The sequence below is a fragment of the Rhinoraja longicauda genome, chromosome 4 (assembly GCF_053455715.1).
Source record: "Rhinoraja longicauda isolate Sanriku21f chromosome 4, sRhiLon1.1, whole genome shotgun sequence".
Lineage (NCBI taxonomy): Eukaryota > Metazoa > Chordata > Chondrichthyes > Rajiformes > Arhynchobatidae > Rhinoraja > Rhinoraja longicauda.
The window spans coordinates 73881481-73904919 of NC_135956.1; the positions used below are offsets into that span (position 1 = coordinate 73881481).

The 23439-nt window shown below is 38.8% G+C and overlaps 1 protein-coding gene across 4 annotated transcripts in view; it reads left to right on the top strand.

The window, feature by feature from the left end:
* Window positions 1-23439, top strand: part of cep192 (centrosomal protein 192) — an 84591-nt gene that overhangs the window by 33527 nt on the left and 27625 nt on the right. For all 4 annotated transcript variants that reach the window (XM_078398068.1, XM_078398071.1, XM_078398069.1 and 1 more), the window contains exons 21-32: window positions 1897-2764; window positions 4358-4506; window positions 5489-5719; window positions 7190-7315; window positions 8458-8595; window positions 10579-10642; window positions 11976-12115; window positions 13213-13305; window positions 15445-15560; window positions 17307-17489; window positions 20318-20408; window positions 22504-22683. In XM_078398068.1, coding sequence (XP_078254194.1) covers window positions 1897-2764; window positions 4358-4506; window positions 5489-5719; window positions 7190-7315; window positions 8458-8595; window positions 10579-10642; window positions 11976-12115; window positions 13213-13305; window positions 15445-15560; window positions 17307-17489; window positions 20318-20408; window positions 22504-22683 — 2379 coding nt within the window. The remainder of the gene's footprint in view (window positions 1-1896; window positions 2765-4357; window positions 4507-5488; window positions 5720-7189; window positions 7316-8457; window positions 8596-10578; window positions 10643-11975; window positions 12116-13212; window positions 13306-15444; window positions 15561-17306; window positions 17490-20317; window positions 20409-22503; window positions 22684-23439) is intronic.

A 23439-nucleotide genomic window follows, 5' to 3' on the forward strand; every position in this document is an offset into this window, starting at 1 on the left:
ACATAGCTTTAAGGTGAGGATGGCAACGTTTCTAGCTGTGTGGGGGATTTTTTTTTTTTTTTTAAGAGTGCCTGGAATGTGCTGCCAGAATTGGTAATTGAGACAGATATGATGGTGACATATGGATATGCAGACAATGGAGGGATATGAGTTATGTGTGGATAGGTAGGAGATAGTGTCGGTATCATTTTTCTCATAGCCATTGTGGGCCGAAGGGCCTGATCTTCTGAGCTATTGTTCTCTATGTTTGTTGAAGTTCCTGAAAATTTTTAATGTGATTATTCTCATCCTTGTAAATGCTGGGAAACATAGTGTTAGTCAAGTTGTGTAGGAAGGAACTGCAGATGCTGGTTTAAACCGAAGATGTGACAAAAAGCTGGAGTAACTCAGCGGGACAGGCAGCATCTCTGGAGAGAAGGAATGGGTGCCGTTTCGGGTCGAGACCGGAAACTGGTCTGAAGAAGAGTCTCGACCCGAAACGTCACCTATCGTTCGTCAAGTTGTTGTCTCTTCCTAGGATTATCTGCCATCCTAAGAATGAATCCCAATGAGTATTTCTTGCACTTATGCAGTGGTGCAGCTAGTAGAGCAACTGCGTTATTACTCCAGCAAACTTGTTTTAATTCCAATGTCTCTACTGTACATCTTGAGTTGGCACGTTCTCCGTGTAACTGGATTTCTTTTGTGTACACTAATTTCTGCCTACATCCCAAAGCCATGATTATCGGCATGTTAATTGGCCACTGCTTATTGCCCCTCATGTTGATGAGTGATAGAATCCAGGTGGAGATGTGGAGAGAATAAATTATGATTGGTCCAAATGGATGCTTGATTATCGGCACAATCTCGGTGGAGCAAAAGACCAGTTTCCACGCTTTCTGACTTTGTGTAAAAAGCCAATTATTTACACAGTCTTCAAAATCTTGTTTAAACAAGACAATTTATAATTGCTACAAGCATGAGCATAACAAACATTTAGAATTGACATTCCTTCCTGTATTTGTAAAGGGCCATTTCAGTGCCATATGACTGACTCCATTTCAGATTTCCAATATCTGCAGCTTTTTCGATTTTAAATTTCTTATTTCCGACATGATCTTTTTTCCCCTATCACCAACGTTTAAAAAAATTCCTCGAAACAGATCAATTGCAGTTCGCAAGACTCTCCCTATTGACACTAATACAAATTTTGTTGGTCTAAATCTGACCACAGGCTTTCCTTTTTGTTCATGCCACATCTCCTCTGCTGCTGAGAGGTGTTGGATTTAGAATTTTTCTGATATTTGCACCATATCTCAGTTTTACTTTGCAGCCTTTTCCTTTTTAATTGCAGATTTGCAGCATCTGCATCTTTGGCTTGATATTTTTGCTGATGTGACACTCTTATCCACTTATTTTCTCCATAAATTTCTTGTCCTTTTATCTATTAAGGTTCCTGTAATCCTTAAGCACACTCATCTTTAACATAATGTCTCCTTAATCCAAGACATGTTTGCACCACTTTTCCCAGGATTAAAAAAAAATCTTCATGCAAAAATTGTCTTCTTTAGCTGCATTCTAAACTATAACATTTTGAATTTGCTATTTATCACCTTGGATTGTGCGTTTAAAAATGGCATTTGTGGGGCAAAATTGGTCATGCAAAGTTCAGAAATAAACTTTTTAAGATTAGGTCTTGACTTCCCAAGCCCCAGAAGATCAAACAATATCAAGCTGGTTAGTGTGACATAGTGTGACTAGTTAGATTAAGCTAGTGAGGTCCATGAGAACCAGTGATAATAGTTCATGCTATTGCTTTTGTATATATAGACAGCCCTTCGTTTCTCAACAATATTTTATTATCCGTCAGGCAATTTAACTCTTATATTGTTCCTAAATATTTATTTTCTTCCACAGAATGATAAAATTGTTGAACTAAGTACCACAATTATTCGAGCAAGCCCTACAGCAACACCAGATCAAACTATAGTTAATACAAGCGAGCTGATGTCATTGGATGAATGTACAAATGTTTCTTTCAATACTAATTCACAACCAAGGAAATTGTGCAATGATGAGCAGCAAGAAAATGAAAACAGAAATTCTGTGGGTAAACATGAAGGTAGACTGGATTTACTAAAATTTAACAAGTTACCTTCTCCACAATCTGACAATGTGAAGATACAGCAATTGGATGCTTCTCCATCAGTGACAGGCGAGTCAATAACGTACAAAGGATCACCTGCACTACACAAAACTGATAATGTTGGTGCACCTTCACAGAGCAAGATGAATGAACTGCATTGTATGGAATTCTTGCGTGCAGCCTCCACAAATACCAATGGATCGGGTGACAAATGCATGCCTATTTCGAGTTTTAAACCTCATGGAGCTGTGTCAGATATACCTGCAGTTCCGACATTACTGACTGCAAATTCATTATTAACAACTCCACTGGCCCAGCAATATCTAGGCAATCTCACCACCAGCACCAATTGCCTAAATGTACCTTTGACTTCATGTTACTTGGGGAACACTATGTCATCAAACTTGTACAGGTTTCCAGGAGGTTTGCCTGCTGCTAATTTGTTCATGGGGAATGTTCAAGCTTTTGGAGCTCAACTTGATCCAAAACTGGGAATGAGGATCCAAGACCCAGCTCAGTTCTACAATGCACATGGTATACCACTGGATTCTAATTTTCAAACGCATTCTGTTAGTTATCAGCCTTCGAGAATGGGCATGCTTGATCCTTGGTTAGGCGGTCTTCACATGAGCGATGTTGGTAGGTATTTTTTTCTCAAAACGTTTTAAAGATTGTTGTTTCTTGAATCATGTTTTTTTTTAATCACTCAAGAAACTAATGTTTTTTTCATCTACCAATTCCTCATTGCCCTTGATTGAGAAACTGGTGTTGAGTCACTGCTTTAAATCACTGCAGTTTTTAATAAAATTTACTCCCAGAATGCTGTTGGATAAGGAGTTGCAGGATTTAAACCCAGCACTGATCAAGGAGTGGCAATATTTCCAAGTCAGTGTAGTGTGCATCTTGGAGGGAAACTGGCAGGTGGTGGTGGTCTCATTTGCAAGTAACATCTTCAATGATAGTGATCATTTGGCACTTGTGCATATGTCAATAAACTCAACTTGACTTGGTTTGGGAGATACTGACAAAGTTGCTTGGCCAAGTAACTGCATTTTGCATTATGACGATGATAGATATGGCAGCCAGTGTGCAATCTTGGTCGAGGGAATTGATACTTGGGGTGGTTGATGGTTAACAATCGAATTGCCCTCTATTGTTAAGTGGTTGCTGGAGCTCAACTCCCATCGGTGAATTGGGAGTATTCCATCGCACATCTGATTTGTGCCTTGCAGATGGTGGAAAGTTTTAGTTTGTGAAAAGATGACTCGTTGTCTGCAAGGTACTCTGCCTCCAACTGCTGTTTTTGTGATTAGTCCAGCTAAGTTTCCTCAGTTGTTTCCTCTTTCCCCATCTCTTACTTTGGCCCACCTTGTCCATGCCAACTAAGTTGGCATATTGAGCTAATCCCATTTGGCCCATAATTCCCAAACCCTTAACGTAGAACATAGAATACAGAACAGGAACAGACCCTTCGGCCTATAATGACTGTGCTGAACCTGATGCCAAGATAAACAAATTTCATCTGCCTGCGGATGATCCATATCTGTCCAAAGCATTTTAAACGCCACTATGGTATCTGTGCAAATGTCTCTTAAAGATCTAAATTCCATTTGCTATTTTTTGGCCCACCTTCCCAATTGATCGAGATCCTGTTATAAGCTTGGATATCCTTCATCATTGTTCACTGTACCACCAATTTTGGGGGTTTCTACAAATTTACTAACAATGTTACCTACATTAACATCCAAATTGTTCATTTAGATGTCAAACAGCTGCCAACAGAGAACGAGGAGGAAGAACAAAATGGTGGTAAAATAACCATGGACACATTTTTTTTCAAAGTTCCGAATATACCTGAGTATTTAAAGGAACACAGTGAAGTCTTACTGAGAGATACAACTGAGACCTGATTTCTGAGTCAGCTGCTGTGTTGGAATGTGTTCAGATTGCCATCTATTAGTATAGGTCTGCAATTAAAACAACATTTAATTAATTGGTTATTAAGCACTTCAGTACGATCATAAACTGATGTGATGGATATTATATAAATTTCTTTAGTGTGAGAAAACAGGAAAATGAGGGACTGAAGGATTTGCTCCCTCGGTGATAGCATAAATCCGATGAGCTAAATAGCACTTTGTAACGAGCTTAAATTAGAAAGCATGTTGTGGTTTTATAATTTTATTAACTGATGGATTTGTATTTTTTCTTCAATCTTAATTTTTGGTTTAGGTCACATATTGGTCCCTGAGGAATTGAGGTTTCCAAATTCATGCTGTGTTGGAATCGCATCACAAACATCACTTAGCATGTTCAATCCAACCGAGAGATGGATGCAAGTATCGATTGGCGTAGTTAGTGTTGCACTGAATGGGGAAAAGGTTTGTATGGTAAAATTTAAGCAAAAATAGGCTTTACAGCGACCTGTGGTTAATTTTACCCAAGATGTATTCACATTTAGCTTTTGGATAATTTAAAGGTTTTTTGTTCTGTTTGGCTGTCTTTCAGCTATCACTAATCTTGAATGTTTCCTTCAAGTCTGGCTAAGTTCGGAGTGGTACTGTTGAACTACTTCTTCCTGGATACACATATCCCCACTCTTCTGGGTATTTTCATCTTTTAAATGCTGACATGCATTCATTACAACTAATTTCAGATGCCTAACCAGTCAATAGAGAAGTATTACTTTTTTTGTGGGGAGTGGAAAAATAAACTTTTTTTAAGCTGTGATCAGATTTTTGTTCATGAAGCCTTTTAATCTACAACTTGCAATCTAGTGAAAACCTAGTGATTTAAAAGTGCATTCTGGCTACCAAATGACTACTCAACCTGCATGCTGGCCATAATAGGTAATTATGCATCCAATGTCAGGATAACAATTTAACTTGGAAATGCCATTATGAGACAACTTTCGGCGACTATTAACATTTTTATTTTGTTTAGAGATACGGTGTGGAATCAAGCTGTTTGGCCCACTGAGTCTGCGCTGGCCAGTCATCACCTGTACACTAATTCTATCCTACACTAGCGACAATTTAGAGAGCCTAATTAACCTACAAACGTGCAAATCTTTCGAATGTGGGAAGAAACCGGAGCCCCCGTGGAAAAACCCATGAGGTCACATGGGAAACATACAAACAGCGCCTGTAGTCAGGATCAAACCTAGGTCCCTGGTGTTGTTAGGCAACAATCTACCGCTGCACCACTGTGCCGCCCCTTTAAGTTAGAAAGTGCATATGTATCTTAATTCCGTGACTGGGAAGGTTTGAAATCTATTTTAAGTTCAGCAATTCTAGTCTGTGATGTAGCGGGTCAGCTTTCATTTAACTATTTGATTCACATTATTTATTTTGTACTTCACAGATGGATACATTTGCTCATCAGTGTTGGATATTCAAGAACAAAACCATAATTGGCCCTCATGTCACTGAAGATTTAAAACTGATGTTCCTGCCACGTCACCCTGGAGTTTTTCAGTGTGTGTTGTCTGTCTCCTCACATTCAGTCTCAGCAGATGCCAATACAATTGCCAGAGCAGAAGCACTTGCAATCAGAGTGATTGTTACAGCTGTGGCAGAAGAGCCTTTGGTTGAGGTGAAGTACTGTTTAACATAGTTTAAATGCAACAGGCACGTATGTTGAATATGAATTAATCCTATGCAGTTAAATGAATCCAATCCAATGTGGCATCAACAGTTATTAGTTGTGTATTTCTATGGTCTTTTAAAATTATCCACCTTTAACATTTTGCACATCGTGTTATTTTGGATGCCCGAGGTGCTGTTTTATGCAAATAATCAGTACTTATGCTTCAGTATGAGGAGACTGAAGGAGGGTCAATGGGGTAACTAATCAATAGTTGACTTTGAATGGAATTAATAATATCAATATCAACCACGTTCAGAGGAAATTATTAAATGTAATAATTGATCTTGTTGGAAATCAAAGTGAACTCCAAGGCATGCTGAGATATTGAAGTGTGAAATTAACTGTTCTGTTGATGAAAACATGTTCATGGATCCCCAACTTTCCCCTCCTGAAGTCCTTGGTCCATAAGTTAATATCTAATAGAGAAGGATGAGTACACTGGTATCTCTTACTTGGAAAGATGAAGCTAGGTAAAGACCTAAGTATTTAAATTATTTAAGATTCTAAAAGATCTCGAATGAGTAGATGCAAATTATTTCCATTTGAAGATAATGAGATTGTAAATAAAATAGTTACAAAATAGGCGTTGGAATTTCAGAAGTAACTTGTTAAAAATATGTAGAAGGGAGCAGCTCAGATTTTAAATGCATGCACTGTTTGTGCCAAATGATCTGTATCTGTTGTGTATTCAATCTGAACTATTTGAAAGTACAAATGAAATGTTCATTGGGTGCAGTAGAAGGGATTCTGTATAGTGTAAGAAGGAACTGCAGATGCTGGTTTAAACCGAAGATCGACACAAAAAGTTGGAGTAACTCAGCGGGACAGGCAGCATCTCTGGAGAGAAGGAATGAGTGACGTTTCGGGTCAAGACCCTTCAGACTGGTTAGGAATAAGGGAAACGAGATAGACGGTGATGTGGAGAGATAAAGAACAATGAATGAAAGATATGCAAAAAAGTAACGATGATAAAGGAAACGGGCCATTAACATGTCTCTCCACATCACCGTCTATATCTCTCGTTTCCCTTATCCCTAACCAGTCTGAAGAAGGGTCTCACCCGACTTTGTCGCCCATTCCTTCTCTCCAGAGATGCTGCCTGTTCCGCTGAGTTACCCCAGCTTTTTGTGTCTACAGATCCTATAGAGTGATGGTCTGCAGATCAGCTTAAATTGATCAGGTTGCTTGTTTTCAAATTGAGAATGCATAAGCACCTTGGATGATAAAGGAAAGATCCTGCATTGGTCACAACTCAATATTTTTCATTAATAACTGTTAAAAATAATAAATTTGCTTCAGAGTTCATAATACTTGTAGAAAAGTTGAAGTCTGACTTAGTAATGTATCTCAAATAATTCTCTGCAAAAACATAATTTGCAAAATATAAAATGGAACATGTCTAACGTCTAATTCCAGATTTTAGCAGGGGAAACAGGATGTTTGGATTTTGGTGACTTTGTACCTGGTGGTGGTAGAACACTCACTTTCAAACTAGTCAATGGAACTCGTGCTACCATTCCTATCCGGCTTGTTATCAGTGCAGTAAGTGTTTTTTTCTTCTTCACATTGATTTTGGCTCTTATCTAACATTCATTATCATTTATTGCTTCATTGTTGTGCCCATTACTTTCAAGAGCAGAATTGCCTGTCCATAATTGCTCTTTAAAACATTGCAGAAGTGTTATGGTGATGATACAACTGGATAATGTGCTTGCATATTGCAGTTAATAGTGCACCAAATGCTGTTGGTTCTAAGTTGCATAAAGGCCAGACTAAGAATAGCAGATTGTCTTTCCTAAATAACATTAGTGAATCGGATTGGATTTTGTAGCAATCCATTAGTCTGATAACCATGAATGGTCCTGCTTTTATAAAAATCCCAGTTTATTTAATGAACGGAACTTGAATTCCACAACTATCACAGTGGGATTTGAACTTACATCTGTTGGTATTGGTTTCAAGATAACTAGCCTGATGATTTAAGCATTCGCCAAAACTATATTAGTTACCTATTTTTTTCAGGTGAGATCAGTGAGGATAAATTGATACAATGATACTTTATGCATTGTACCAAATATTGTTGAGCCTTTCTGGTGTGAGTGGATATTCCTACTGTTTGATCTGGCATTTAATAATTTCCCAACCTGGGTACCAAATGTTCCATTGAATTTTCCCCCTTTTTTGTTCGGAGTAAAGTATTTTTTATAAGCAAAGAATACTATCAAAGAGCCAAATTGATTTCTTCAGTGTTGAATACATAGAGTATAATTTTTTTTTTTTCATCCATGTAACTTATCTAATGTTTCTCCTTAGGGATAGTAATACATTTTATGGAATATGGAATCAATCCAATTAAGACAGACCAGGCAAATTTTTTAGGGGCCGTATGTTTTGGAACTCTATTCCTCCATGGGCAGAAGAGAATTTATCAATGCTTTTAAGAAATGGGTAAATAGGTAATTGATAAACAAGGGGATGAATGGTTATGCCAGATAAAGGGAAATGCATATTCGTGTTAAAAGATGGCTTGAAGGGCTGAGTTGTCTATTCCTGCTCCGAAGAAGGGTCCCAACCCATAACCTCACCTATCCACGTTGTCCAGTGCTTTTTGTATGTGCATTGTTTACGAGACACTGGAAAAGTAAACTATTTGTAATAATTCAAATTATTTCTGTGCTATGTAGAATGCTGCTGCATGGAGATGTTTTACTTTTTCCAAATCTGATACGGTGACAGACAAAGCACTGCAGACTGAGAGACTCTCTCAATTGGCCGGCCCATCTGTCTTGAATCATGTGCTGCAAGCAAGTTACGATGGGGAGGTAATGAGAAATTCCACCCGAATGTGTTCTGTAATGCTGATACTCAACTGTTTTGCATTCTGATACAGTATGGTGGATAAATGTGAAGTTAACTACTTGCATAGAAAAAATAAGGACAGGCTATTATTTGAATGGTCATAAGATTGGAAAATGGTGATGGACAAAGGACCTCGATTCATGATACAGCCACCACTGAGAGCAAAGATGCAGGTGAAAGAAGCAGTGAAAAAGATAAATGGGATTTTGGCTTTCATGACGAGAGGTTTTGAATATGGAAGTAATGATATCGTTCTACAGTTGGATTTGTTTTTTGTGAGACCACAGATGGACTATTATGTGCCACTTTGGTCACCTTGCCCAAGGAAGGATACTTTCCCCATGGAAGGGGTGCAGTGAGTCCTGGGATGGTGGGGTTGATTGTATTAAGAGTCTACGCTCAAGATAGACACGAAATGCTGGAGAAACTCAGCGGGCTAGGCAGCATCTCTGATAGAAGGAATGGGTGCTGTTTCGGATCGAGACCCTTCTACGCTCACTCGTACTTGAGTGAATTAGAGTCATAGAGTGATAGGCCCTTTGGCCCAACTTGCCCACACTGGTCAACATGTCCCAGCTTCATTAGTCCCACCTGCCTGTGTTTGGACCATATCACTCCCAACCTGTCCTATCTATGCACCTGTCTAACTGTTTCTTAAATGTTGGGATAGTCCAAGCCTCAGCTACCTCCTTTGGCAGCTTGTTCCATACATCCACCACTCTTTGTGTGAAAAAGCTACCCCTCAGATTCCTATTAAATCTTATCCCCTTCACCTTAAACCTACATCCTCTGGTCCTCGATTCACCTACTCTGGGCAAGAGACTCTGTGCACCTAACCAATCTATTCCTCGTGATTTTATACACATGAGGAGGTTCCTTTGAAATCCAATCAAGTCTGATAAGCCTTGACAGAGTAGACACAAAGATATTCAAGACAAACATGGCTAAAATTGAATAGTGGAGCAAGCACAAAAAATCAAATGGCCCACTCCAGCTTCTATTTCTTAACTCCACACTTGATGAATGTGTGAGTATCACTGTAATACTGTGACCGGATAGTATAATAGTACATAGTATATACTATTACAGGTGCATTATGAAAGTGATAGTATTCTACACTATTTTTATTGTATATACTACATATCTACATGTAGATATATAGTATATTAATCACTTCTACCGAAAGGATAGTGGATTGGAGAGCCCATTAACCTTGGCTGATGTTGAACATTTTCACAGTAGTTAAATGTTATTGGGGAGTTACCATTCAACTGAAACATAGTTTTTCTAACTATAAAAATATATACTTTTATCACTAAAATTAATGTCCATAGTTAAAATGCATTTCCTGATATTAAATAGTGTTAATTTTACTAGTTCAGTATTTACTTGATCTTAGTGTAGAATAACATAAGCAACTCCTACAATTTTCTCAGTTAGCAGAAAACTGTTTTTAATTCTCCATTGTGAGTGTGTGCATGGGAGAGCATGTATCACGAATTAAAAAAATTTTTTTTTTTGAAGAGATGACCAAAAAGGCTGACCAGGCAAATGCTGTAGACATTGTCTTTGTAGACATTAACAAGATATTTAAGGTACTGCATTATCGGCTGGTCCAGAAGGTTTGATCTTTTCAGATCAAGGGCATGCTCGCTTTTTGGACACAAAGTTGACTTGAAGATACAAGACAGAGGAGATGGTTGAGGTTTTTTATCAGGCTAAAGGCCTGTAACTTCAGTAGACAGTGAAGAAAGTTATCTTGTATGGCAGCAAATTTTAAGCTTTTCTGGTTGAGTACATATTCTGTCTGCAATTTGGCATTTAATTATTTTCCAATCTGTGTACCTAATGTTTCATTTTATAAATGCTGATGGATTTAATCAGTATTGAATATAGAGTATAATTAAATAAAGGTTATCTAAGATAATTTCTGTTCTATTTATCAGGATCCTGAAAGTCTTCTTGTGTGGGTTCATTTTCAAGCACCTCAGAAGTACATCTATAATACAGGTATGTGTTTATTCATGTTTGAGGTTACTGGTTAAGTAATGCTCCAGCCAAATTTGAAATTCCTTCCAGAAAAGGTCATGGTGTTTTTGTACAAAATAGGTTTATCCTCATATGATGCATGTTGGAGCACCATTCCATGGGCATTTGAAGTATATTGGTACATAATGTAAAAATAGATTAGAGACAGTCATTGTCTGTACAGCACAGATGGTAAATATCTACACAGACAGTAAATATCATTAAACATCTTTGACCAGCATTATACTCTTATCTGGGCAGCAGGGATTACTGAATGGCTGCATGGAATGGGTATTTGCCTACTTCGTCCTGTCACAACTCAAGATTGATTGTAGTGAATCTCAAGGCATAGAACTTGGATTAGTTAATCTGTATTGAAGAGATGATCTGCATGATGTATTCTTTTAAATAAAACCTTGCCGCATACATTATGTTTATCCAAACGGCTTCTTGCATGTGACCAATTGAAGATGCTTGTCTATCTTTTAACAATTTGACTCGTATACATCCTGACTCAAAAGGCTAATTTTGGCTATCACCTTTTTCGCTAATCAATTTATTGTTGAGGATAGTTTAATATTGAGTTGACTGGCTTGGATGCATGTAGTTTTGAGCCAAAACCTGATGTCATGGGTTATGGGGAGAAGGCAGGAGAATGGGTTGGGAGGGAGAGATCAGCCATGATTGAATGGCTGAGAAGACTTGATGAGCCAAATGGCCTAATTCTTCTCCTCTCCATTATGACCTTCTGAGCCAGATGAATTAATTATTGATTAGTCATCTACATTTATAATAAGTTAAAATCAAAGCATTTTGACCACTGACAACTGTCTTTGAAGGACCAAGTTACTGCAGGAAGAAAATATCTAATTTAAGGTAACTTGGGGAATGTTTCAATCTGAAATATTAACTTTATCTTTCAAAAAATGCTGCCTGACCTACAAACTATTTGTAACATTTACTTTTCTGTTTCAAGCTTCCAGCATTTTTAATGTTTTGCTTTTACATCGCTTCTTTCAGGGTAATGAGTTTGTTACCATGAAGCATGTTTTTAAAAGTTTTAAAAGAATAAAGGAAGTTATTTTAGTATGGGAGATTGTTAGAAATGCTCTCTTATGATAGTGGTGGGTATAAATAATTTGTATTATTAGATACTATAGGAATAAATTGGTGAAATTAAATGAATGTTTTAGACACAGTAAAGATTTAAGCAACAATGCTTTATTCTGTTATTTATTCTATTAAATCATAATTTTACTCACACCCTGAAACATTGCAGCGTTTACTTATGTAAAAGCTATTTTTTTTGTTTCAGATCCCTTGGGTGCAGCAGAGGACTACTTTGCAAGGATTGACATAGAAGTTGACACTCCTGGCCCCAGCAATGTTATTAACAGCATACCCCTCTGTTCCAGAGTTGGAGTTGTCAGAATACATGCTCCCAAACACCAGCAAGTAAGCTGGCATAAGTATTTGAAGGAATTGTGTTTTGGGTTTCATGACAGTTTGGGGAGACAGGGTATGCCAAATTAACGCAATGCTTAATTCCCAATCACTTCCACGGCTGCCATCCCTTTTTCATACTAAGCATGAATTGATGGCGTTCAACGAAACAGAAGCTCCAAATGCTGGAAAATGTAAACTTGTGCTTTTATACAGCAGCTTCAAGAACTGCAGTACTTTTCAGAATCAATTGAGATATTGGTATTGCCAAGCATCATTTATTTAAGAGTCCCAGTTCAAACAGTTGCTCAGCATAATTCTTTCACTACAATTGCAATTGACGTGGGGAGGGTACTCTACATTTTGTACCCCTTAATTTCCATCTCAAATGGAAAATTGAAGGTGGTAAAGCATGGAAGTCTGATTAAATTCCCATTTCTCCGCTTCTCCCGTACCCATCCACCTATATTCCTTTCTCTGGCTTCACAAGTCATGCCTCTTCTATCCTTAACTCCTTACCTCACAGTTCTGTCTTTTCGTCTCTGGTCTTTGACCAAACCATCTGCCAATCAAAAACCCTCTTGCCTGTGTAGGAAGAAACTGCAGCTGCTGGTTTAAACCGAACATAGACACTAAAAGCTGGAGTAACTCAACGGATCAGGCAGAATCTCTGGAGACACGCATTAGATGACGTTTCGGGTTGCGATCCTTCTTCAGACCTGAAGAAGGGTCTCTCGACCCGAAATGTCACATGTTCATTTTCTCCGGAGACCCTTTGAGTTACTCCAGTTTTCAGGTCTACCCTCTCACCTGCATTCGTGCATTACTTACTAGACTTTGTCCTGTTACCTCCCAACTGCCCTGCCCCCACCCACTGCACTGCAAGGCTCCAGGCCCAAAACGTTGCTTATCTATTTCCTCCAGCCCGGTGAGTTATTCCAGCGCAATCTTTTTTTAAATTAAAAGTGATATGCATGACAAAAATATGTTTGCGGACTTTATTACTGATTCACCATTATCACGTCACATTTGTTTGTGTGGTACTACTGCCTTTATTGATAACTGTCAGTATTCGATACACTGAAATGTTTTATGCTTTTTGCCTTTAGACACTCGTAATGTCTGCTGAAGCAGGTGTGACAGCTAAACAAATTCTACCTCTAAAAAATGCAGGAAATATCAATGCAGAGCTGAAGATTCAGGTAAGCTATCAATTGTCTTTTAAAACAATTTTGTGGAGAATTGAGGTAACCTTCATAGTTGTTTACTGACATAATATTAAATGATCCTCTGTTGCCCTCTTAAAATTATTTTACTGATTAGCAAGGTGCCTTACGTAAAATCCCATGTTCACACTGTTAGGTATTTACCAACTCTGTCCCAAAGTGTTCAAAATATATTCTGTTATTTTTAATTCCATGTTTAAGCATGCATGTTCATTATCTACAATTGACTATCAACTTTATTGCCTTTATGAAAGGGAGCACCTTTATTTATAGCACCGATGCCCTATCCAGTTTTTCTTTCATTTCATGTCTGCTACTTTGTGCATTGTTTTCTTCTGTTGGTCAGGTTGCTGCAGTCTGTTATTACCCTAATGGCTACAGTGGAAGTAATTATAATCAGTCAGAGACTCTCAGAATTCTGCAGCACCACAAGAGTGGTGTGCTAATGTTTCCATTTTAACACTAACCCTGTTAGGAGTAAAAACATAAACCTTGGTCAGCCAAGTACATACACAACACTAGTTATTGGCAAAATCAGATGGCTTAACTATCTTGCATTAGATTTTCTCAATTTTAGTGAAATCTGATTTCAGTTGGACCATGTTGTAAGAATTCCACCTGTGTAAGGAGGTTGAGCTACAAATGGAAAATACTAATTCTGAATTCTCTCCTTTGTATTTATCCTTAATCCATGAAATAATTTAATATCTGACGAGGAATGGAATGCACAGAGTAATGAAAGGTGATTTTCCAAATTGCTAATTGATCTGCATGCACTGTAACCTCTGTTCTGTCTTGATAAAGCAAGGATAGAGCTCCATGGGAACATTTAGTTCACACCACCTTCAATTTGCAGTTTCCAGCACCTTATCTCTGATTCCACTCCCAGCATTCGGAAGGTTGCATTCCCTTTGTGAATCAAGGGGCAACACAGTGGCGCAGCTGTAGAGTTGATGCCTTACAGCACCGCATACCTGGGCTCGATCCTGACAACGGTTGCCCTCTGTACTCCCTGTGACACCTTGGGTTTTCTCCGGGTGTTCTGGTTTCCTCTCTCTAAGATGTACAGGTTCGAAGGTTAATTGGCTTTGATAAAATTGTAAATTGTCCTTGATGTATAAGATAGTGCTAGTGTCGGCGTGGTGGGCTGAAGGGCCTGTTTCCACACTGAATCTTTAAAGTCTAAATACCTATTCACGAAACCACAAGATATGCAGTAGCTGTCTTTTTATCTCTTCCCACCATCCTTGAACTAAAAAAAACTCCCTCCAAGTCAAGTCGTGATTCCCTTGCACTTCATCCAATAGAGTAACCAGCATTTAATGCTCGTAATGTGCCCACTTCTACTTTGGGGAAGCCAAACACAGATCTGGTGACAGCTTTGAAGAACGCCTCTCATTCCCAAGGTCTGCTATGTGAATTTTTCACCTCGCTGCCACTGTGACTTATCTGTGGGTAGTTTCCCACATTGTTATGAACAGGCTCAAGGTAAACTTTAGGAACAGCACCATGTCATCTGCACATTTACAGCTTTTTGGATTCTACAGTTATTTCAGTAGCTTCATGTAATTTGCTTTTTCTTTTTGAGAACTGGTATCCATCTGAAATATTGGTTCAAATTTGTTCTCTCTACTTGTCTGGGCTGACTTTATAGGCATTCTCTGAAGCTCTGTATTTCTCAGCATTCACATTTTGTTTGTAGTCCTTGCTTCAGCAATAGTGTATCTCCAAGGCAGCCCTGGCTATGACCAGAGACATTCCCTTTGCCCAATCAACCCTTCTCCTACCCTCTCTGCAGCTCAGAACTAAATTTTCTCTCTTTCCCAAATCTGATGAAGGATCTGTGATCTAAAATGGTTACTCTTTACTTCTTTCAAACAGATGTTCTGGTTATATATATATTACGTTATGATTATATATATATATAGGTTATGTTTCGCTTGTTTCGGTATTTTTTAAATTTACGATTTCCAGTTCATTTTTTGTTGTTAATTTGTATTCAATATAAATGAATTCCTTCACCCAAAGCATTAAAAGGAGCTTGTCTGCTGAAAAATTTGATTAAACATTTTGATTATTTATATAATGAATATTTAATCTTTAATTTTCCTTCAGGCAGCAGAATCTAGCTGTTTTCTAGTGCAGCCAGAAAATATCCTCATTCGGCCTGGAGAAGAATCTGAAGTAGTTGTTTCATATACACCAAAGGATACACAAAGTGAAATGCAAAGGTATAACTTCAATTTTTTGGGGGATACAACTGATTTTCAAACTCGATTACAAACTCTACTTTGTTTCTCCTCTTCTTCAACAATTGCTTCTGGTTTGCCAAGGCTGTTACCATCATCAATTTTTCGTATCATACTGATTGCATACTTCCATCTACACACTACCTGGGATCCTTTTCCTGATTAACCCATATGCAAGCCCAAGATGCTTCTTACGATTTCACTCCCCTCAGCTGACCGACCTTCCTCCATCTGTTGTAAACTTCAGCTTGTTCAACTCTGAACCGTATTCTAGAACACAAGGAAATTGGAGCAGGTTTAGGCTACAGACCCCACTAGCTTGTCCCACCATTCAATATACAGATACTGAAATTCCCACCATCAAAGGGATCAAAAGAAAGAGCTGCCTCAAAAAGGCAGCCAATATTATCAAGGACCCACATCACCCATGCCATGTTCTCATTTTGATCCTACCATCGGGAATGAAGTATTGGAGTTTAAAAACTCTGACCACCAGGTTCAAGAATATTTTCTTCCCCAGAACCATCAAGCTCCTGAACACAACACAACACAAATCTCAACTGTGAACTTCTATAGACTGTCTTTGGTTGCACTAAGGACTTTGGGTTTTTGAACTAGTATTATGGTTATAAATTAATTGGGTTTTTTTTGCATATTATATCTTATCTTGTGTATTGCATTTACTGGTGTGTTCTGCTGCTGCAAGTAAGAGTGTCATTGTTCTGTTGTTGGTGAGTATGACAATAAACACTCAATATCATGGTTGATCTATATTGCCCTCAACTCCTATGTCAGTTCCCTATCACCCTTGATTATCACAATTTCAAGTAACAAATAATCTCAAGTAATCATCTAACCTTTGTGTAGAGAGGTTAGTTCCTCTGTCAGCAAGCAATAAACAATGAAACTGTTGAATTGGACCTCACCGACCATTCCGTTTGCCAATCTCACTTGGATTCGTACCAATTAGAAACAGAAAATAGGTGCAGGAGTAGGCCATTCGGCCCTTCGACCCAGCACCGCCATTCAAAATGGTCATAGTTGATCATCCAAAATCAGTACCCCGTTCCTACTTTCTCCCCACATCCCTTGATTCCGTGAGCCCGAAGAGCTAAATCTAACTCTTTTGAAAACACCCAGTTAATTGGCCTCCACTGTCTTCTGTGGCAGAGATTTCCACAGATTCACAACTCTCTGGGTGAAAATTACTCCCCTTTCAGCTCTTTTCCTTCCTCTTTACAATTTGCACCTCTTCTATCCTTATCTCTTTCTTTTCATATCTGGCCTCTGTCCAACCATTTGCCAATCACAAAACCTGAAAAGGCAATCATTTTCTCACAGATGGTGAGTATATGGAATGAGCTGCTAGAAGTGGTTGAAGCAAGTACAATTACAACGTTTAGAAGATACTTAGAAAGGTTCATATATAGGAAATGGGACTAGTTGAAATGGACACCTTGGTTGCCCAAAGGCCCTATTTACTTGCTAAGTAAATATAACTTTTTTTCTTTTTCCATAGATATTGCTTAAAATTAGCTGTTTTTGTTTTGAGATTTATGGTGACTGTAGTGTTTTACCTTTTTGAATATGTGACCATTTTCATTTCCGTGATTTTATATATATATATACAAAAACAGCTCTGTCTTTAAGTGAACAAATTTGATAAAATGCTTGACAGTAAGGTCATTACAAATGCTAAGCATAACAATGGAATTATTCTCTTTGTAGTCATTTGGCTATTCTCGTTCTGCCTTTTGGTCCCCAATATGAAGTTGGCTTGAAAGGAATGCTTTGGAAACCTGAATTGGATCAATCCATCTCTTCATCTTCAAGTTCCTCGGTGGAGATACCACCAATTCTGTCCAACAAGCAATTTATGGCATGGGGAGGCGTTTCTCTTGGAAGGACAGTGTAAGTACCATGTACCAGTGTAAGTTCTCTAGTGAAAGATGCTTTCCACATTTGCACCATTATTTTCAGCCAGTCGAACATGATACTTTTACTTTTCATGTGACATAGGAGCCAGCAAATTGATACATCAAGCCTATCTTGGATTCGCCTCAGAGCCAGCTGTTGTAATCCTCTTATCTCCCTGGAACCATACTCTCTTATGTACCCATCAACTCCGCGTTGATTCTCCTACCAGCCACCCATATGTGTGGTAATTTACAATAGCCAGTATGTCTTTCAGATGGGGGAGGAATGAGCACCGGGGAAAACCCAGGTCACATGAAGAATGAGCAGATTCCATACGCAGCGCAGGAGTACAAGATCAAATCTAGGTCGCTGGAGCTGTGTGGCATCAGCACCACCTGCTGAGCCACTGCTGCACAAGTCTTTCTTAGTCACTAATGTAATTGACTGGTTTGGCTTTTTATACTGTATAATTATCCTCACTACATATGGCTGGAGGAGGCACTGCTTTATTGGAAGTTAGGTGGTTTGATTCTGTTTGTTGCACTTCATGGAAACTTTGTAAAAAAACGTTTGATTTTCTAAAGAGACGGTTTGCTTTGTTACAACAGAACCACACCATTCTATTTGGCCCCTTATTCCTGCTCTGGTATGTCTTAAGATAATGGATAATGTAGAGTATTGACATGGATAGAGAATTGATTGGCAGACAGGAAGCAAAGAGTAGGAATAAACGAGTCCTTTTCAGAATGGCAGGTAGTGGAGAGTGGAGTGCCGCAAGGCTCAGTGCTGGGGCCGCAACTATTTACAATATATGTTAATGATTTGGATGATGGAATTAGAAGTGACACTAGCAAGTTTGCAGATGACACCAAGCTGGGTGACAGTGTGAACTGTGAAGAGGATGTTAGGAGGTTGCAGGGTGACAGACAGGTTGAGTGAGTGGGCAGATGCATGGCAGATGCAGTATAATGTAATAATTGTGAGGTTATCCACTTTGGCGGCAAAAAACAAGGAGGCGGATTATTATCTCAATGGTGTCGGATTAGGTAAAGGGGAAGTACAACGAGACCTTAGTGTCCTTTTACACCAGTCACTGAAAGTAAACGCGCAGGTACAGCAGGCAGTGAAGAAAGCTAATGGCATGTTGGCTTTCATAACAAGAGGATTTGAGTATAGGAGCAAAGAGGTCCTTTTGCAGTTATATAGAGCCCTGGTGAGACCACATCGGCAGTATTGTGTGCAGTTTTGGTCTCATAATTTGAGGAAGGACGTCCTTGCTATTGAGGCAGTGCAGCGTCGGTTCACAAGGTTAATCCCTGGGATGGAGGCATGAAGAAAGATTGCAACGACTGGGCTTGTATTCACTGGAGTTTAGAAGGATGAGAGGGGATCTTATAGAGACGTATAAAATTATACAAAGACTGGACAAGCTAGATGCATGAAAAATGTTCCCAATGTTGGGGGAGTCCAGTACCAGGGGCCACAGTCTAAGAATAAAGAGGCCATTTAAAACTGAGGTGAGAAGAAACTTTTTCACCCAGAGAGGTGTGAATTTGTGGAATTCTCTGCCACAGAACGCAGTGGAGGCCAATTCACTGGATGAATTTAAAAGAGAATTAGATAGAGCTCTGGGGGCTAGTGGAATCAGGGATATGGGGAAAAGGCAGGCACAGGTTACTGATTGTGGATGATCACAATGAATGGCAGTGCTTGTTCGAAGGACCAAATGGCCTCCTGCACCTATTTTTTATGTTGCTATAATCTTTAATCTTGCCACCACTTCCCTTTATTAATCCACATCCTTTTCATTCCCTATAAACCCCGCAATCTGTATGGAATATACAAATGAAATCGGTCTCCACAACCCACTTTTCTCTGTATCTATGTACATGTGACAATAATATACCACTACTATTTGTATAGAGACTGCATGATTTGCTGCCCTCCAGTTGAAGAAATGTCTTCTCTTAGCCTTGATTGGGTGACTCCCATTTATTTGAGACTACTGCAGTCCTAGTCATCTTAACAGGAGAAAAATAATTATTTTTGGTCATTTCTGCTCAAGGTAGCAGTCAAATGGTCTTAAATCTAATCAAAGGTTTAAGTGCAAGTTGTCTGTGGTAAATTAGGAAACTAATTAATAGGTATTGCATTCAACCTATCGCTAACTTGTGAAGAATGAATGCTTAGCTTACTGGTTCAATGCATAGTTCACAACATAACAATCTACTGGATAAAGTGGCCTGGGCGTGGCTAGCAAAAAAAGTTAAAGATGATAGATAAGTTTAAAGGTAAAGACCTATGTTACTCTAAAGAGCAGTGAACCTGTGGATTAAGAGAATTCAGAATTCGGCAAAGGAACTCTAAAACTGCGATGAAAAGAGAGTTGAATCCAAGACGAAGCAAAGCACAAATGGACTGTGAAATCTTCTCCAGGTGTCTTTTTTAAAGAAAATATATGTCACAATATATGTCCCTTATGGACTGATAGAGGGAAGATTATATTAGGGGCTGAGGAGATGAAAAAAAAAGTCTAAGAAACCAAATGATTAACCTATTTTAAATTATTGTATTGTTCACTTCCATTTTTCTTATGTTGTTGTCGCTTATTAAATCTTCTTGCGTTAATCGCATTAATTCATATGATATGGTAAGTCGCCGAGCCATTCCTTAATTAGATGATCTGTTAACTGTCTGCAGATAATCATATATAGAAATGGTTCTTGAGACCATCCGTGAAATATTTGTTTAACACCTTTTTAAATGTAGTTTTTTTAATTAGTTTGCGTGGTTTATCAGTGAAGTTTTCTTACACCTTGCAGTCACCAGAAACTCATCCTTAGAAATAGTTCTTCAACGGTTACACAGCAGTTACGCCTGTTGATCAAAGGTCAAGATCAAGACTGCTTTCAGGTAAGTTTTCATTCAAATCCTGTTTTGAGTTACACTTGGAAACCAAAGGTAATTGCCATAAATACCCCAAAGATGATTAACTGTTTCTCAGGGGTAAAAATCCAAAATGCCATAACATTTCGTTCTTATGGTCATTTATGGGTGACAATTTTGAGCCGATATAGCAAGGCAGTAGTGATTTTTAAATAAATAACTTGCGAAAGATCATCAGGTCATTTTAAATCCACGTTGGAAAACTGGGGTAGTTTGGAAAATATTGCAATGGTTGGCAAATGTATTTGGTCAGAATTTGGATTAGCATGTTCCAGTGAGAAAGAAGGATAAGGATGTCAAGGTTCAGAACCTTGGATGATGAGAGATGTAAATTTAGTCAAAAAGGGCAAGCAACCATATCCAAGGGTTAGGAAGTTGAAACTGGGCAAAGCCATTGAGGAATATTAAGGAAACAAGAAAGAACTTAAACAAGGTTTATGTGGCAATAATAAACCAACGGGTTGAAACATGTCCTTGCTATTTTATACACGCATTAAAAATTGAATGGTAACTGGGGAAAAGGGTAGCTCCACTTAAGGACAAAGGAGTGAATTTGTGCCTGGAGACAGAGGAAGGGGGGCAGGTACTCAATGAGTACTTTTCATTCGTATTCACCAAGGAGAAGGACATGGAGGATAATGAGACCAAGGGTGAGTGTTCTTGAACATGTCGGTATGACGGAGGAGCAGGTGGTGGATCTCGAGGAACATTAAGTGGATAAGGTCCCAAGACCTGATGGGATCTATCCTAGGTTATTGAGCAAGGGAAGAGAGGAGATTGCTGGGGAGATCTTTGTATCTTCTTTAGCCACGGTGAGGTCCCAGCCAGTGCTGTTCGACAAACTGGGAAATTGTAGGTAGATGATCCTCAAATCAGTGATGGGAATTTATTGGATAAGATTCTAGGGATAGGATTTATTCACATTTGGAAAAGCATGGACATAGTAGGGAGAGCCAGATTGACATTGTATGAGGGAGGTAGTGTCTGATGTACGTGATTGAGTTTTGTTTTGTAAAGATAATGAATGAAGGTAGGGCAGTGAATGTTGTCCAAAGCATTTGATGTGATGGCATGTTGCAACTGTGTAAATCATTGGTTCGGCCACATTTGGAGTATTGTGGTCGTTACATTATAGGAAGGATGTGGAGTCTTTAGAGAGGGTGCAGAAGAGGTATTGCAGTAAACATGTTCCCAATGTTGGGGGAGTCCAGAACCAGGAGCCACAGTTTAAGAATAAGGGGTAGGCCATTTAGAACGGAGATGAGGAAAAACTTTTTCAGTCAGAGTTGTAAATCTGTGGAATTCTCTGCCTCAGAAGGCAGTGGAGGCCAATTCTCTGAATGCATTCAAGAGTGAGCTAGATAGAGCTCTTAAGGATAGCGGAGTCAGGGGGTATGGGGAGAAGGCAGGAACGGGGTACTGATTGAGAATGATCAGCCATGATCACATTGAATGGTGGTGCTGGCTCGAAGGGCCAAATGGCCTACTCCTGCACCTATTGTCTATTAAAGGGTATTAGCTCTCAGAAGAGGCTGGACAACTTGGATTGTTTCCTCTGGAGCATCAGAGGTTATAGGGTGACCTTAGATAACTATATCAAATTACAAGAGGCACAGGTAGGATAGATTTTTTTTCCACTGGATGGAAATATCATGGTTTAATGTGAATGGCGAAAACTTTGAAGGAGATTTACAAAGCATTTTTTTAAGTGTGATAAGTGCCTAGAATGTATTGCCAAGAGGCGGTGGAAGCAGATACAATGCTAATGTTTGAGGCATTTAGACAGCCACATGAGCAGGCAGGAAATGGAGGGATATAGATCATGTGCGAGCAGATTAGATTAGTTTAATTTGGCATTATGTTCGACACAGATGTGCCTTGTAACTGTATCTTTTGACTGGTGGCAGATCAATTTCCCTCTGGGATAAATAAAGTATAAATAAAGTGGTATTGTATCGTTATGTCATGCGTCAAAGGCCCTATTTCTGTGCTGTGCTGTTCTATGTTCATGCAATACTTCAATGTCTGAAATTGAAATGTTATTGAATGTCTGCCTTTGTAGTTACAGAGTACATTTGGCCCTGAAGAAAGGTTGACCAGTAATCGTGAATTGATGGTTTGTCCCAAAGAAGATGTCTGTGTGCATCTTTTGTTTGCACCAACACGGGTAGCTTGCATGTTGGCAAGACTTGAAATTAAGCAATCGGGGATACATTCAACTCAGCCAGGAGTGAAATTCACAGTACGTATGTGGTGCCAGATTAAGTAAAACAAAGCGAGCAAAGAGTGCTGTATAATAGAATATTTAAATGATTTGGATTTGGATTATTCCATTGTCAAAGGGACTAATAATTCTAAATTACTTCCCCAATATGTGCCAAAAACTCAGAACTGCTAGATTCTGCTCTTAAATATAGGTTAGAGGGCATTAGCAAATATATTAAAACCAGATGGGCAATGTCTAAGTTATAATGATAATAAAATCATGGAATCGATCATGATAAAATGAAAATAAGTATGTTCAAATATTTACATGAACAGAGCAGAGAGCACAGTGGTTTTCTAATATTAAATTTGTCCTGTTACACAACAAAAACTTGTTTGTAATTACACCATAATAAGTGACTCGCACAAAATTTAACCTAACAATCAATGTGATCGTACCAGTATAGTAGTCTCTTCAAATAACCAATAAGCTAGGACTACCAGTCTGATGATGCTAGGGAGTGCTGATGCAGGAATCTGCAAAAATAAAAATGACGGTCAAGCAGCATCTGTAGGGGGGGGTTGGAATTGTCATCATTGAGATCATGACTGAGAGAGGAAAGATAGCCGGCAAAAAGAGGAGGTGAAGTGAGACGGGCCAGTAGATGGTAGGGTAGACTAAGGAGAAGTGAGAGAATGGTTTGTAGGATCCATAAGGGAGTGTGTTGTCGAGAGACGGAGGAGGCAGGGTGGGTAATATTTGCAAGCCGACAAGGATTTGTCGGTAGATGGA